This window comes from Eptesicus fuscus, chromosome 6, assembly GCF_027574615.1.
Source record: "Eptesicus fuscus isolate TK198812 chromosome 6, DD_ASM_mEF_20220401, whole genome shotgun sequence".
NCBI lineage: Eukaryota > Metazoa > Chordata > Mammalia > Chiroptera > Vespertilionidae > Eptesicus > Eptesicus fuscus.
The window spans coordinates 48,229,366-48,243,272 of NC_072478.1; the positions used below are offsets into that span (position 1 = coordinate 48,229,366).

General features: G+C 44.9%; 1 protein-coding gene across 3 annotated transcripts in view; it reads left to right on the top strand.

Annotated features, from left to right (window-relative positions):
• Positions 1-2,090: 2,090 nt before the first annotated feature.
• KLHL2 (kelch like family member 2) overlaps positions 2,091-13,907 on the top strand; it is an 82,793-nt gene continuing 70,976 nt past the window's right edge. For 2 of the 3 annotated variants that reach the window (XM_054717668.1, XM_054717670.1), the window contains exon 1: positions 2,091-2,379. In XM_054717668.1, the coding sequence (XP_054573643.1) occupies positions 2,354-2,379 (26 nt within the window). In that variant the 5' untranslated portion in view covers positions 2,091-2,353. The remainder of the gene's footprint in view (positions 2,380-13,907) is intronic. The other variant, XM_054717669.1, reaches the window with a different exon arrangement.

Genomic DNA, 13,907 nt, shown 5'->3' on the forward strand with positions numbered 1-13,907 from the left:
GGAGTGCCCCGGGCTCACTCCTTGGTTCTCTTCTTTTTTCCGGATACATTATCTAGTTGATCTCAACCAGTCCCTGACTTTAAATACTACCTATATGTTGACAACCTACACATTTCAGTCCACCGCAGATACCTATCTGTCTATACCTATCTTCACATGGATGTGTAATAGGCATCTCGAATTTACCATGTCTAAATCAGTGTACAAATACTCCCTTCCCATCGCCCCCCACGCCCCAAATCTGTTTCTTCTCTATCTTCCCAATCTCAGTAAATGTCAACTCCACTCTCCCAAGAGCCCAGACCAAACCCTTGGGATCATCTTTGACTCTGCTCTTTCTCTTATACTCATAGCTAATCTATCAGCAATTCTTGTGTGCTTTATCTTTTAAATAGAATCAGAATCTGACCACTCCTCTCCATCACTCTGACTTAATTCCAGGTCATGCTTATTTTCCATCCCACCAGGCTAATCTCCTTGCTTGCTCTCTTGCTTCCCTACATATGTTGCTCATATAGCAAGCAGTCATTAAAAAAAAAAAAAACACATAAAACTTATGCACCTTTTTAAAAAATGTTTTATTGATTTTTTACAGAGAGGAGGAGAGAGGGATAGAGAGTTAGAAACATCGATCAGCTGCCTCTTGCACACCCCCTTCTGGGGATGTGCCCGCAACCAAGGTACATGCCCTTGACCGGAATCGAACCTGGGACCCTCCAGTCCGCAGGCTGATGCTCTACCCACTGAGCCAAACCAGTTTCGGCCTTATGCACCTTTTGAAACACACATAAATGGTGATCACCTCCATGCACCCATCACACAGCATCCAAAATTGACATTTTGCCTATCTTCTTTTTTTCTATTCCCTCCCCCACTTTTTTTGTAGAATAGTTTAAAACAAATTGCAGCAAAGCCATCCTTTTAATCATCAGATCAAGCTGCTCACAACGTCCTAGTTGCTTCTTTTCTCAATGAAAGCCAAATCCTTTACGGCTTCCTATAAAGCCTATGTAATCTTTCACCTCTCCTCCCACACCATCTCCGCCCACCTTCTTCTGTCCTCACTGTGCTTCAGCCACTCCAGACTTTCCAACCTTCGCTGCCATCAGCATCACCTGGAAGGCTGGTTACAGCGCAGACTGCTGGGCCCCACCCCCAGAGTTTCCCATTCAGCAGATCTGAAGTGGGCTTGGGGAACTCGTATTTCTAACATGTTCCCAGATACTGTTGCTGCCCAGCGGGCGTACTTGAAGATCCACCTGCTACACTGTTCTCCATTTTTTCTCAACAGGCCAGGCAAGATTTTGCCTAGGAGTCTCTGCATTGCTCTTCCCTAGGCCCCGAGTGTCTCTGCATTACTCAAGATTCATTTGATGTCATCTCTGTTTAAAGGGTATCTTTTGAGAGGCCTTCCCTGAGCACTCCTCAAATAGCATCCCATCTCTTCCCTCTTCATAGTAGGCGTCGTTTCTTGTCTCTCTTATCGGTCTAGATGGCCAGCTTTACACACTCACAGACCTGGACAGACCTGGTTCTGCTCTCCCTGGTATCCCTGGTATGGAAACCTCGCTGAGGAGGTGCTCACTTCACCCGAGTGGACCATCTGCTGAGGAAGGAGGCCTGGGACACGAGATAGACAAATGCATTTCTTCTTGCCTCAGTGTCACCATTTGTAAAGGATTTTTGGTTGGTTATGCTGAGCCTTCCCACCTCCCTGGGCAGAGGCTCAGCTCAGAAGAGAATCATGTGAACAAGCGTGTGAAGCCGAGCAATCAGCGAATAGCGAGCGCGATTATGCTGTGCTTTCGGGCGCCCTTTTCCTGCACAGACAACACCCCACCTCCCATTTCCTAGCTTCCCGCCCGGGGACCCTCAGCACCCACTGCAGGCGCCCCCGCCCCGGTCCCGCCCCGCCCCTCCCCGCCCCGCCGGCCCGCGCCGGGCACGCCCGCGCCGCCCCAGCAGCTGCAGGAGGCGGAGGAAGAGGAGGCGCCGAGGGAGGGGTCCCCGGCCGCCGCGGGAGGCCGCACCGCCGTCCCGTCACGGCGCCGGCGCCGGCGGGGCCGAACCCGGAAGTGGCCGAGCCCGCGCGCCCGCCCGTCCCACCGTCGCCGCCGCCGCCCCGCACTCGGGCGAGCGCGGGAGCCGCGCAGTCAGACGGAGCGCGCCCGGCCGAGCGGGCCATGGCCGCGGGGGCCGCCGCCGCAGGTGGTGGCGCCCGGTGAGGCGAGCGGCTCCCCGCCCGGGGCGGATGGAACGCGGCTCGGCGGGCGGGCAGTGCCGGCGTCCGCGGCTGGAATGGTGCTGGCGGCGGCGGTCGGTGCCTGCGTTCTGAAGCCCGAGAGGAGCCACCATGGAGACGCCGCCGCTGCCTCCCGCGTGAGTGAGCGGGCGGGCGGGCTGTGCCGCTGCGGATGAGGGCGCCGCTGCGGCGCGTGTCGCCGATCGCGGGCGCTGCTCGGGGTCGGCCGCCGGGTGCTCGCCGGCGTTGGACCGCCGGGAGCCGCCGGGGAGCCGACGCCGGGGGCGGCGGGAGGTGGGAGCCGGCGGGGCGTGACGAGGCGCGGCTCCCGCAGTCCTGAGGCGGACGCGGACGGAAACTCAGCCTGGCCAGGCGGTGACTTAAAACGCTGCCCAGGGGTTTCCTGGGAAGGGTCTTCCCGGTGCCCAGCGAAGGGGAGGTTCGGGGTTGGGGCTGTGTTGGGGGACTCTGCCCCGCGTGTGTAGCTCCCTGAGATGCACGGGCTGCCGGTGCCCAGCTGGCCCACCCCTTCCTCGGGGATGGAGGTGTGAGGATGCTCGCGAGTCCGCCGGCCAAAGGGTCCTGGGAAGTACCAGACGCCGGCGTCTCAGTGAATTGATGATCTTCGGTGGCTTGCTTCCCCGAATTTCTAGTAAAATTAATTGAGGGAGCATTTACATCGCCGAGGGAGCCGTTCGGCTGTTTCAGGGCATGTGACCTCTTTTACCTGGCACTGCAGAGCACTGTACCCAGAAACCAGAGCATCCTCTGTTTCCCTGGTACCCTGGACACATCCCTGGTGTAGCGACCTGCCAGGCACAGGTGTCTTTTTTTTTTTTATTTTTCTTTCTTGGTACCCAGATTCATTCAAGATGACCTACAACAGAATTACTTCTTAGGAATAATCACAGCTGAACCATTATATGGAAGATGTTACATTATGGAGTACACGATTTTTAAAGAACGTTTTGGTGAAAGTGAACTATAAATCTCCGAGTTCTGACATTTTCACATTTGATGTGCCTCCCTTTGTCGAACCTTTCTGAAGGAACAGGAGCCCCTTGAATCTGACTTTTCAAACCGCAGACACACCTCGTTCTGAAGAACGGCTTACCTTTTCATGAGAGTTTATCCATGGAGTCTTGCCGTGTTGTTTTTTTTTTACCTCGATTTTTTGCCAGCTTCATTCCATGGCAGTTGTGCCTCATCCGCCTCTTGTGATTATTTGGTAGCATTCCGGCCACAATATGGATATTGGGCTTCTGCTGAATAATTCTTTTGATGCTGAACCCTTTTAGGAAATCTAATAGGATTCTGGAATTACAATTTTTAAAAGTGCCTTATGGATTTTAGCTTGAGTGGAACAGGTCATGGGGATCTAAGGAGCAGATGATAAGCCTCTTGAATTGACCCTCCTGGGCTGATAGAAATGAGGGCTCAGTTGCTTCATGATCACTGTGGCTTTGAGGGCTTTGGGGTCTGCTTTTGTCCCTTAGCAGGTTCAGGAAAGCTCCTGATTCCTAGGAAACATGATGGTGGATTGTTAACATCAGCAGCGTGAGCATAGCACCAGCACAAGTTACGTCCAGGCTTAGAGGCACTGAAGGCAGCGATTGCTACTTGTGTATAGACAACACACAGTATGTACAATAAACCACGTAGATGTTTTCTGTAGCAAAGCTGCCCCCTTTATATTAGTTCTCTACAATCCCTTTTTGCTTTTTGAGCAGAGGGACCTAAAGGAAAGAGAAAGCCCTACCAGTGTGGCTCAGTGTTTGAGTATTGACCCACGAACCTGGTGGTCACATACCCAGTGGGGGGCATGGAGGAGGCAGCCTATGGATGAACCTCATCATTGATGTTTCTATCCCTCTCTCCCTCTCCCATCCTTTCTTTGAAAAAAAAAATGCGCGTGGAAAAGCAGGCTCTGGAGGGAGGGAGTAGAGACATAAACAATGATTTAAATATAAATAATAAAAAATAACCGGGGGTTGGGGGGATACTTTGTAAAGTGTATGATGGTCTAACCACTATGCTGTACATTTGAAACTAATACAAAACAATACTGAAGCCGAAACCGGTTTGGCTCAGTGGATAGAGCGTCGGCCTGCAGACTCAAGGGTCCCAGGTTCGATTCCGGTCAAGGGCATGTACCTTGGTTGCGGGCACATACCCGGTGGGGGGTGTGCAGGAGGCAGCTGATCGATGTTTCTCTCTCATCGATGTTTCTAACTCTCTATCCCTCTCTCTTCCTCTCTGTAAAAAAATCAATAAAAATATATTAAAAAAAAACAATACTGAATGTAAACTGTAATTTTTTAAAAAAAATGAAATAGATGTTTGCATGCAAATGTTGATAAACGGAATCTAGGAAGGATCAGCTAATCATAGTTTTGGTGTCTTGCACAATTCTTTGGTATTGAGACTCCGTCAATAGTGCCTTAACAATGATAGGCTGAGAGGTAATGGAAAACCCGGAATGCCCGCAGCGATGAAAGCATTGTTAAAACTTCTTTACATCATGGGTGGCCAGAGTTGGTGAGACTTTTGCATTGTTTCTGTTCATTTAATAATACATACAAGTAGGTTTTATTTTCTCTTGGTCTAACTAGGATTAATTCCCATTCCAGAATCCTTAAGAGTGTTGTTTACCTTTCTGTAAATCAGAAATAGCCTTCCTTCCCGCCCCTTGGCCTGTGTGCTTCCACTCCCACTAACTTGTTTTTTCCTTCTGCTCTGAATCATGGGCGCTGGATTTGAGAAATGCAGGCAGAGTCTTTGGGAAGCAGTTTCGTTGGGCCTCACTGGGCTAGAGCTAGACTAGGACAGAGGCCGGTGAAAGTTATTGGGAGGGCTCAGCCTTTCATAAGGTTAGATGTGCAGCCTGGGTTTTAAGGCAAAGAAAGATGTTTGACGTGGGCTTCAAGATGTTTGACGTGGGCTTTGGATGATGTCGTAGGAACCAGGGACTCCGATCCTCTTGGTGCGAGTGTCTGTTTATTATTTCATTCATTCTGCCAATATTAGAGTGCCCGACTCTCTGTCTGGCACTGTGTGTGGTACTTTTGCTCGTACTTCTCTCTTAGCAGTCAGTTTGACATTGCTTTCAGATCCCCCCTTGCTCCCTTCTTGCCTGTTGGCTTATTGTCGTGGAGGAACGCAGGCGCCTGTGCCCAGGCTCCCTTGTTCCTTCACCTTGGGCTTGTTGAAATCAGGTTTTGATTTCTTCTCTTTTTTCCCACTCCTCATCCCTTTTGATTTTCATAGGGATTGTTATTGGGCTTTAATATCTCTGCTTATTGTGTTTTTGCATCCTTGGGTACACAGAGTAGTTAGATGCTGTTGCGTTTTGAGTTCTGGGTGATAGTATGACCATGGGACATGTGCCTCAGAATCTGAAAGGTGTGCGACTAAAAGTTAGATGGAAATTAGTAAAGGAGTTTCCGGCCATCAACTGAGATGTACAAAAGGAAATGTAAACGGGTAAGCCCTGACCTCAGGAATGTTTTATGTGTTTTAACTTTCAGAGTTATTTTTGAGAGGATTTTCCTAATGGTTAAGGGAAGCCTCGGTAGTGGGTATAGGACACAGTTCATCCTTTGACCTCCCCTCACTGAACAGTTTTCGTGGTCTTTGTTTTCCTGCTGGCTCTTCTTTCACAAGCTGACTTTCTCTCTACAGACCTTGTTTCTTTTGCTTTTCCTTTTCAAAACTAAGCAAACATGCTTCAGATGCAACCATACCTTTTTTCAGTCGATTCCACATCACTGGACACTCTTGAACTTTGGAGGTGTTCAAGCATAGGCTGGCAAACATCTTGTTGACTGAGTTCTAAGGGATTTAAGCAGAAGATTGTAAAATTGAAGTCCAACATAGAATTGCTGAGTTTTTTGTTTTTTTGTTTTGCCAAGCAAAGAAATTATTGATAAACTAATGATCAACTGTCATCTTTTTGTAAAAGAAAGGACATTTTAGTACCCCTTTCCAATTCAAAGAAGGACATAATCTCAGAATAAAGGATAGTTCTTAAGTGGAATAAATTTAGTTTTATGAATACTTACTACATTGCCCTCATTTTATCACAGACCAGTTAAAAGTTCATTGAAGTCTGACATTTGCGGTCCACTGGACCAGATGACCTTTTAATGCTCTTTCTAATTCTAAGATTCAATTCCTTTGAATTTGGAACTTTGCCATTGGTTATCCCACTATCCATTTGTTTGTCTTTTATAGCCCTCTGGCTATAAGAGTTGAACTAGCTTTTGTCTAACTAGTCCTAAGTAAATTGGGCATCTCTCAGATGATAGGTGAACCTCCTCAATGATAGACAAAAATCTTTAAAATACTTACGTAATGTTGAAAGAAGACAAATGAATCCTTGTGTATTGAAGGAAGTGTAATATATAAAGAAAATTTCTAACTGCATTTGGGAACTTGAAAAGTGGGTTCTGGAATAGTAGCATTTATGTAGTAGTCTTAAAATTTTCTGACGCTGGAAAATCACTGCTCCACCTCCCATCAGAAACCCCCAAAACCTCTTGTTTCTGGTTAATATTTTCTAGTGCGCTTAGTTGGCATTTAATAAATATTAATAACTATGCTTTTGTGAAGGTGACTCTAAATGTACTCATCTGTGATTGCTATGGAACTGCACCAGGAGTGTTTATGAAAACAATTCAACTTCTTTCTTTCTTAAGATCAAGGTGATATGAAGAATTGAAAATTGCCTTTCAGAATGCTTTTTGATAGAATTCTTCCAAATTCTAAATGTATCTACTGTTCGAAATGAGAGAGTTCAGGCTTTGTTCAGATTTATTGGGTACCTACTATGACCCAGCTTTGGGAAAAACTCAGAAAACAAAACAAAGTCCTTTTCCTCGTGGTTGAAACTGATAGGGAACAAATATATAACACAACTACTATAGTGGGTGGGTTAGTATACTTTGTCTTATGTACTTTTTCATTTCAGACTCTTGGCATTTGCTAATGTATTTTTTGGACCAGTTCTTTTCACTGATTCTGCCTTGAAAAACAAGCCCTTGCTTTCCATGACATTACCTTTTCTTGGGTTCTCCTCTAGTTTTTAGGTTGCTAAATGTGACTTACTTTATTTTATTACTTTATTTCATTTAATCTTATCAACAACCTACCTTGAAGTGTAGGTCCTATAATTTTTTAAATTGTTTTTCGCAAATTTATTTATCTAAAACTAGAGGCCCGGTGCACGAAATTCATGCATGGGTAGGGTCCCTAGGCCTGGCCAGTGATCAGGGCTGATCTGTGGGGCGACTGGTGGGGCAACTGGCGGGGCCCCCCGCTGGCCCCGCCTTGACTGGCCTGGCACCTCCTGCTCGCTGGCCCTGCCCCACACTACCGCTGCTGGTTGCCTCCCCTCTGTGGGGCAATCACTGTTGTCCCCCCCCCCCCCTCCCCCCCCACTGGCACCTGCCTTGGCTGGCCTGGGGGCTGGGGGCAGCTCCTGCTTTGAGTGTCTGCCCCCTGGCGGTCAGTGCACGTCATAGCAACCAGTCGTTCCACCCGTCGTTCTGCTGTTTGGTCGATTTGCATATTAGGCTTTTATTATATAGGATATATTTTTATTGCTTTTTAGAGAGAGGAAGGGAGAAGGATAGAGAGAGAAATATCGATGAAAGAGAGAAATATATCCATCGGCTACCTTCTGCACACCCCACACTGGGGATTGAGCCTGCAACCCAGGCATGTGCCCTGACCGAAAATTGAACCAGTGACCTCTTGGTTCCAAATGCTGAGCCACACCGGCTGGGCAGGTCTCTTATAATTACCTTTTTTTCAGAGGTTAAATTACTTTCCCAAGCTTATCATAGAGGAGAAACTGGGTCTCTAATCTCTCTCTGTGGATCACTTTTTTGTCTTCCGTGGCTTCTCTTCTGTTACTGTTCATTGGCAGTAGCTGTTCCTCACAGATGCAGGCCTTGGCCACTTCTTCTTTTCAATCAACTATTAATTGCTAAGTTGTGGCTCCATCTGTTTCTTAAGACTGGGCTCAAGAGCTGTGCTTCAAACTTGAATCTACTCTTAGCTCATATCTCAGATTTAACATTTCTAAAGCTGAGTTCATAATCTTTGTTCTAAAACTGATTTCCCTTTATAACATCTCTACTTATTCAGTGGAATAATCAATCTACCCACATCCTTGGAGTGGTCTTTGATTTCTGTCTTTCGTCACCCTCCACATCTTATCAGCTTCCAGGAACTGTAGAGCCTTGGTTTCAAGTGTCCATTCTGACTGCTACTATTTTAATGAACAGATTTCATCACGTGATACCGGATTTTTCTCCTATTGAGCTCTGTTTTCTCTCCTCACCTTTTAGTCCATCTACTATTTGCCCCCCCCCCCCCCAATATCTTAGAGTGATGTCAAAACTAGCTATCTCAGTCAGGTAGTCACAACCCTTCATCATTTGGGCTATATCTTATGTGTTCAGATATCTTATGTGTGTGCCTTATCACAAGCCAGGAGTTGCCAGACTTTTTCCTGCCCCCAGTTAAAATAACTGAGTTGGAGCCCCATTTCCTTCAAAAAGTCTTGCTTATTTCCTTCAACTCATTCCAGCTCTCTTTGCGTTCCAATGGTATTTATAATTAGTAGCCTGTAATCTTGCACCTGTATGGTTGTGCCCTTCCTCGATGGTTTCAGATGTGCCTCCCCGATTAGATGGTAACTGGAGAAGGCTGCTGTGTTCAGCCTCCTTTTTATCCCTTCCCCTGCTTAGTACAGGGCACGCAGTAGGCATCTAGTCAGGGCTTACCACCTTGATTTACTAACAGTGGTGGTCATCTGGAGTATTATTAATAATTTTAATTGACTATTGCAATTAAAGATGAGGAAGACCCATAAAATCCGTAAAAATATCTCTCCATATTCAGTTTAGCTCCCTACTTTAACATTTTTCTTCGGAACTCTGTTTACATTCGGTCGTGTTTAGTACTTGGGTAGCTCCCTGAGGTAAGTGGGGGAGGTGTTATTATTACCTTTGACTTTCATGTTATGGCTTATATTAGACATATTTGTGGAATAACAAAACCTTTTTTATAATTAAACAGTCTGAAGCCCAGAGAGGCTGAGTAATTAATTCAAGGTCAGTTGGTTAGTATTTGGCTTAGGCAGGCGTACAATCCGGGTCATCCAGCTGATTCTGGCCCTCTTCTAGTGCCTTTGCATTCAAGCGCTGGAAAATGTAGCCCATTCAACTGAATTGCCAAGTCATATTGCTGCCCTCTCTTACCAGCCAAGTGATGGCAATACTAGGAAAAGTGGCAAAACAATATCAGAAATATGAGTGATAAAAGACATGAAAATGTTTGAAATGGCTCATCAACCTCCTCCTCTTGTAGAACCTCATAAATATCCCACTCTGACAGTGCTTTGTTAATTGTTTATAACATATTCTTTAAAATAAGAATGATCTTGCATAAGATATGTTTTTACCCTGGTCCCTTTCCTGGTAACAGGCACTGTCAGGGACAAAAAGTGCCTGATTGTGCTCTGTTTGTCATGTAGGTGGGAGGGAAAGAAGGAGAGAGAGCCGAATTGAACTGAAGCAGAGCTTTATACAGCTCTATTGTTCTATCTGAGAGCAATTATGCTCCAGCTTCCATCAACCTCTCCACCTCAGACATCCCAACCACCTCCTTCTGCCAAAGCTTCCCCACAGCTTACCAGAAAGCCACACAGCCAAGTCCTGGGAGCTGAAGAGGGGTGGCATGTAATACCTCCCTCTGTCCACCAATAGGTTCAGTACTCTGCCTTAAGGGCTAACCCATTTTATTTATTTTAAAAATATTTTTATTGACTTCAGAGAGGAAGGGAGAGGGAGAGAGAGATAGAAACATCAATGATGACAGAGAATCATTAATTGGCTGCCTCTTGCACACCCCCTAATGGGGATCGAGCTCGCTACCTGGACATGTGCCCTTGAACAGGATCGAACCTGGGACCCTTCAGTCTGCAGGCCAAGGCTCTATCCACTGAGCCAAACTGCCTAGGCCAAGGGCTAATCCATTTTAGTAACATTGGACATTTCCAGTTTTTCTAGATGTTTCTTTTCCAGTTCTGGGAAATCGGAAAGGTAACTTTTAGCGATATATGTATTATACTGAACTGTTCAGTGGCATTATTTTGATGTTGTCTGTAAGATGTTCTGTGTCTGGATAGGAAGTTTTGCTAATCTCACAAGATGCTTCATATACAATTCTAAAACTATATATTGAAGGTATAGTTCAAGTTCTTACATGTCCAGGGTAGATATTAACACTTAAAAAAATATATTTTTATTGATTTCAGAGAGGAAAGGAGAGGGAGCCAGCTATAGAAACATCAATGATGAGAGAGAATCATTGATCGGCTGCCTCCTGCACACCCCTACTGGGGATTAAGCTCACACCCCAGCATGTGTCCTTGACCAGAATTGAACCCGGGACCCTTCAGTCTGCACGCTGATGCTCTATCCACGGAGCCAAACTGGCCAGGGCCAGACATTAACATTTTAAGCTATATTTATTTGTGTAATAGCACCATATGTTTATAGGTCACAGTTGGTCTACTGGTTAAACGCTTGTAGGAAATTTGCAAAGCACTTCTCTTTGCCTTTAGTTAATTGCAAAAACTGAAACCACAACTCTACCTCACGGAGGGTTTTGCAAGAGAGAAAGCCCTCTACTTTTACAACCTGTAAAAGTTTATAATAGTGTGGTGGTTGTTTGGGTGAGATGAAGGATGTGAGACTATGTTGTTGGAAAACTGTAGTGACATGACACATATTAGTTGAAATATTAGTTAGAGTTCTGATATCCTGGACTTGTGTATGGAAGCAATGTTAGTACTATAACCAGCATCAGAATCCAAGTTTAGCTAGGAAGACAGCAAAGAAAACCAAAGCGATATTATAAAGTAATGGAGAAACTTCAGAGCCATACAGCATGGGTGCTGACTTTGAAAACAACAGCTGCTGACGTGAACTGGGCAGAAATTTGTGAGTAATGGTGGGTGACTCATTGCAGGCAGGGGAGTCTTGCAGCTTTTGAGGTGAACAGGCAAAAGGGAGAGCAGAGATGGTGGTCACCCAGGGGCTAAGTATTTGTGTTCTGAATGTGAAAATGTCTAGTCCCCCGTTAAATTTTGCAGCTGCATCATTCACATGAATTATAGCATTGTTTCTGCCAGAAAGCGTAAAAAACATAACCAACCCATATTTTCTAGTGTTTGTTCTCAATCTGAGATGATTGTCCTGGAGTGGGAGTTAAGTAGGTGGTGGGGCACATTACATCACTTAAAAAAAAATTATGCATAGCCTCCATTCACCCCTACTCCTGGAGATGCTGTCATTCTTAGTCCTATGAAAAGGGCTTGCCTGAATCTTCATGCGAAGTGGGATGGTTAAGTGTAGTTTGAAAAAATTGCTAGGGTCATTGTGATTCTTCTGTCCCCTTCCACTGGACATCACTGTGCTCAAGTAAATGATGCACATGTTAAAGAAATTGGACCTAATTTTTAAAGTGCCCTCAAAATTTTTGCCGTAGGTTTAAACCTTTGCCTCATGGTGGAGTCTTGACTCTTCGAAGGGGACAGCCCAGTCTCTATTTGCTTCTTCTTGGAGAATTCAGTTGTTATCAGTAATGTGTTCTCAGCCAGAGTTAGAAAGTTAGCTGGTCTGAGAAGCCACCTTTCCCCACAGCTGGGAATGTGCAGAAGAATCAGTCATTGAAAGAAGGCTTTAGGATTATCTATTACAAAACATAGCAGTGTGCTGGAAACCAAACCCTTGGAAGGCTCAACTATTTTAGAGTATGTTTTGTAACAATAGACCATTGGATTATTTTAAGGCTGATTATGGAATGTAGAGTTAGGCAAAGACTTAAAAGCAGAAAACCTTGGAAAAGTATCTCCTCCAGATATTTTAAAGAAGACAGTTCTCAGAATGAAGAGCAAAAGAAGCAGGGACAAGATATAATTCTGCACTTACAATGGTATAACTTAAAGGGTTACTTTCCACCTAGCTGCTTCCTAGTATGTGTTCATTTCCCATATCTGTAGTTTTAGACATGAAGTGTAATGTTCTGTTTCTCATTTCTGTTTCTGAATGAGAGACCATCTAACACAAAACCACATAGGAAATGGAAAAATATGGAAAGGGCTTTAGTGTTGCAGATGTAGACTTGTGCAGCAGGGTGCTGTTTTTAAGTGGCTGTCAGTACAGAGAACACTAAAAAAATTTTAATGTTATTTCTTATTTCTTTAAGCATTTGAATAAAGCCTTTTCTTTGTAGAGTTCCTGGAATACATAAAGAAAGTGGGAGCTGAAAATAGCTTTCAGAAAGCACCAATATAGACATTATTGGTTGTGTGGTAGCTGTCTTAAAGTTAATTCTCTAATACTAGAAGTCTTAATTTCTAATTTCTTAAGTAAATATAAGCATTCTTGACTTTTAATGATACTCTTTCTAGGGCAGAGTTACTTTTCTATTTTGAGCATTTTCTGAAAAACTTTCTATGTAGTTTGCTGATCCTCAATATTATATTTTCTCTGTGTTGTAAATTCCAAATTATTAAACTAGAAGCTGATGTAAATATTACTAAATTGTTGTATATGTGAACATTCAGGGTTACATGGTCAGACAGTTTGTATAGGTTGCATATATCTACACATTTCTCCTTTTTCCTACTGTTTTCTCTACGAAAGAAAGAAAGGAGGTGGCATTCTGAGAATATGTCTTATACCATAAAGTATTTCCTCAGCCATCTCATCAGATCTAGATGTTCTGCTATCTTTTGACTTCTAGACTTACTAGTTCTTTTTCTTAGGCCAGGTGTAACTCATTCCACACACACACACACACGCATGCACGCACGCATGCACGCACGCACACACGAGGCCACGGGGAGTAGAGTGCACTCCAGTTGTGGGCTCATCCACTAGGTGCAATGCCTTGCATGAAGTCATTTGTAAGGCCCCTTTAAAAACTTACATGGTGGGGAAGCAGGACTGATGCTCTCTTCTAGTAGGTAAGCTCTGGAAGAATCAGCTGTCTCAGTGTAGATTCTGGGGGCATGTGGGAATGAGCAAGGATAACATGTGGTTCATGTTGGAGGTTACCTGAATGTTTGAGTGCCTGAGTTTCATGGCTTCCTGTACCGTCTAGGTCAGCAGTCGCCAACCGGTGGTCTGCGGACCACTGGTGGTCCGTGAGGTCCGAAAGGTTGGCGACCGCTGGTCTAGGTCAGTGATTTTCAACTGGTACAAGAATTTTAAAAACATGCAATACCTGACTAGTTAGGGGCACTGGCCTCTTTTTCTGTTACATTGTCAAATAAAAAAAAATGACAACACCCAACACAACAAAACCATCCCATGTGAATGAATCAAAATTATACCTATTTTTTGTTCAGATTGGCAAAAAAATATATTTTTGGTGTGCTATAGAATTTTAGTAATCTCTATATATAAAAGCCTAAGTGATCGTTATGACTGAAAGACCAGAATGACCAGTTGACCAGTTGCTATGATGTGCACTGACCACCAGGGGGCAGACGCTCAATGCAGGAGCTTCCCCCTATTGGTAAGTGCGCTCCCACAGCCAACCTCCCGCGGCCCCTCCCCCTGGCCAGCCAACCTCCCGCAGACCC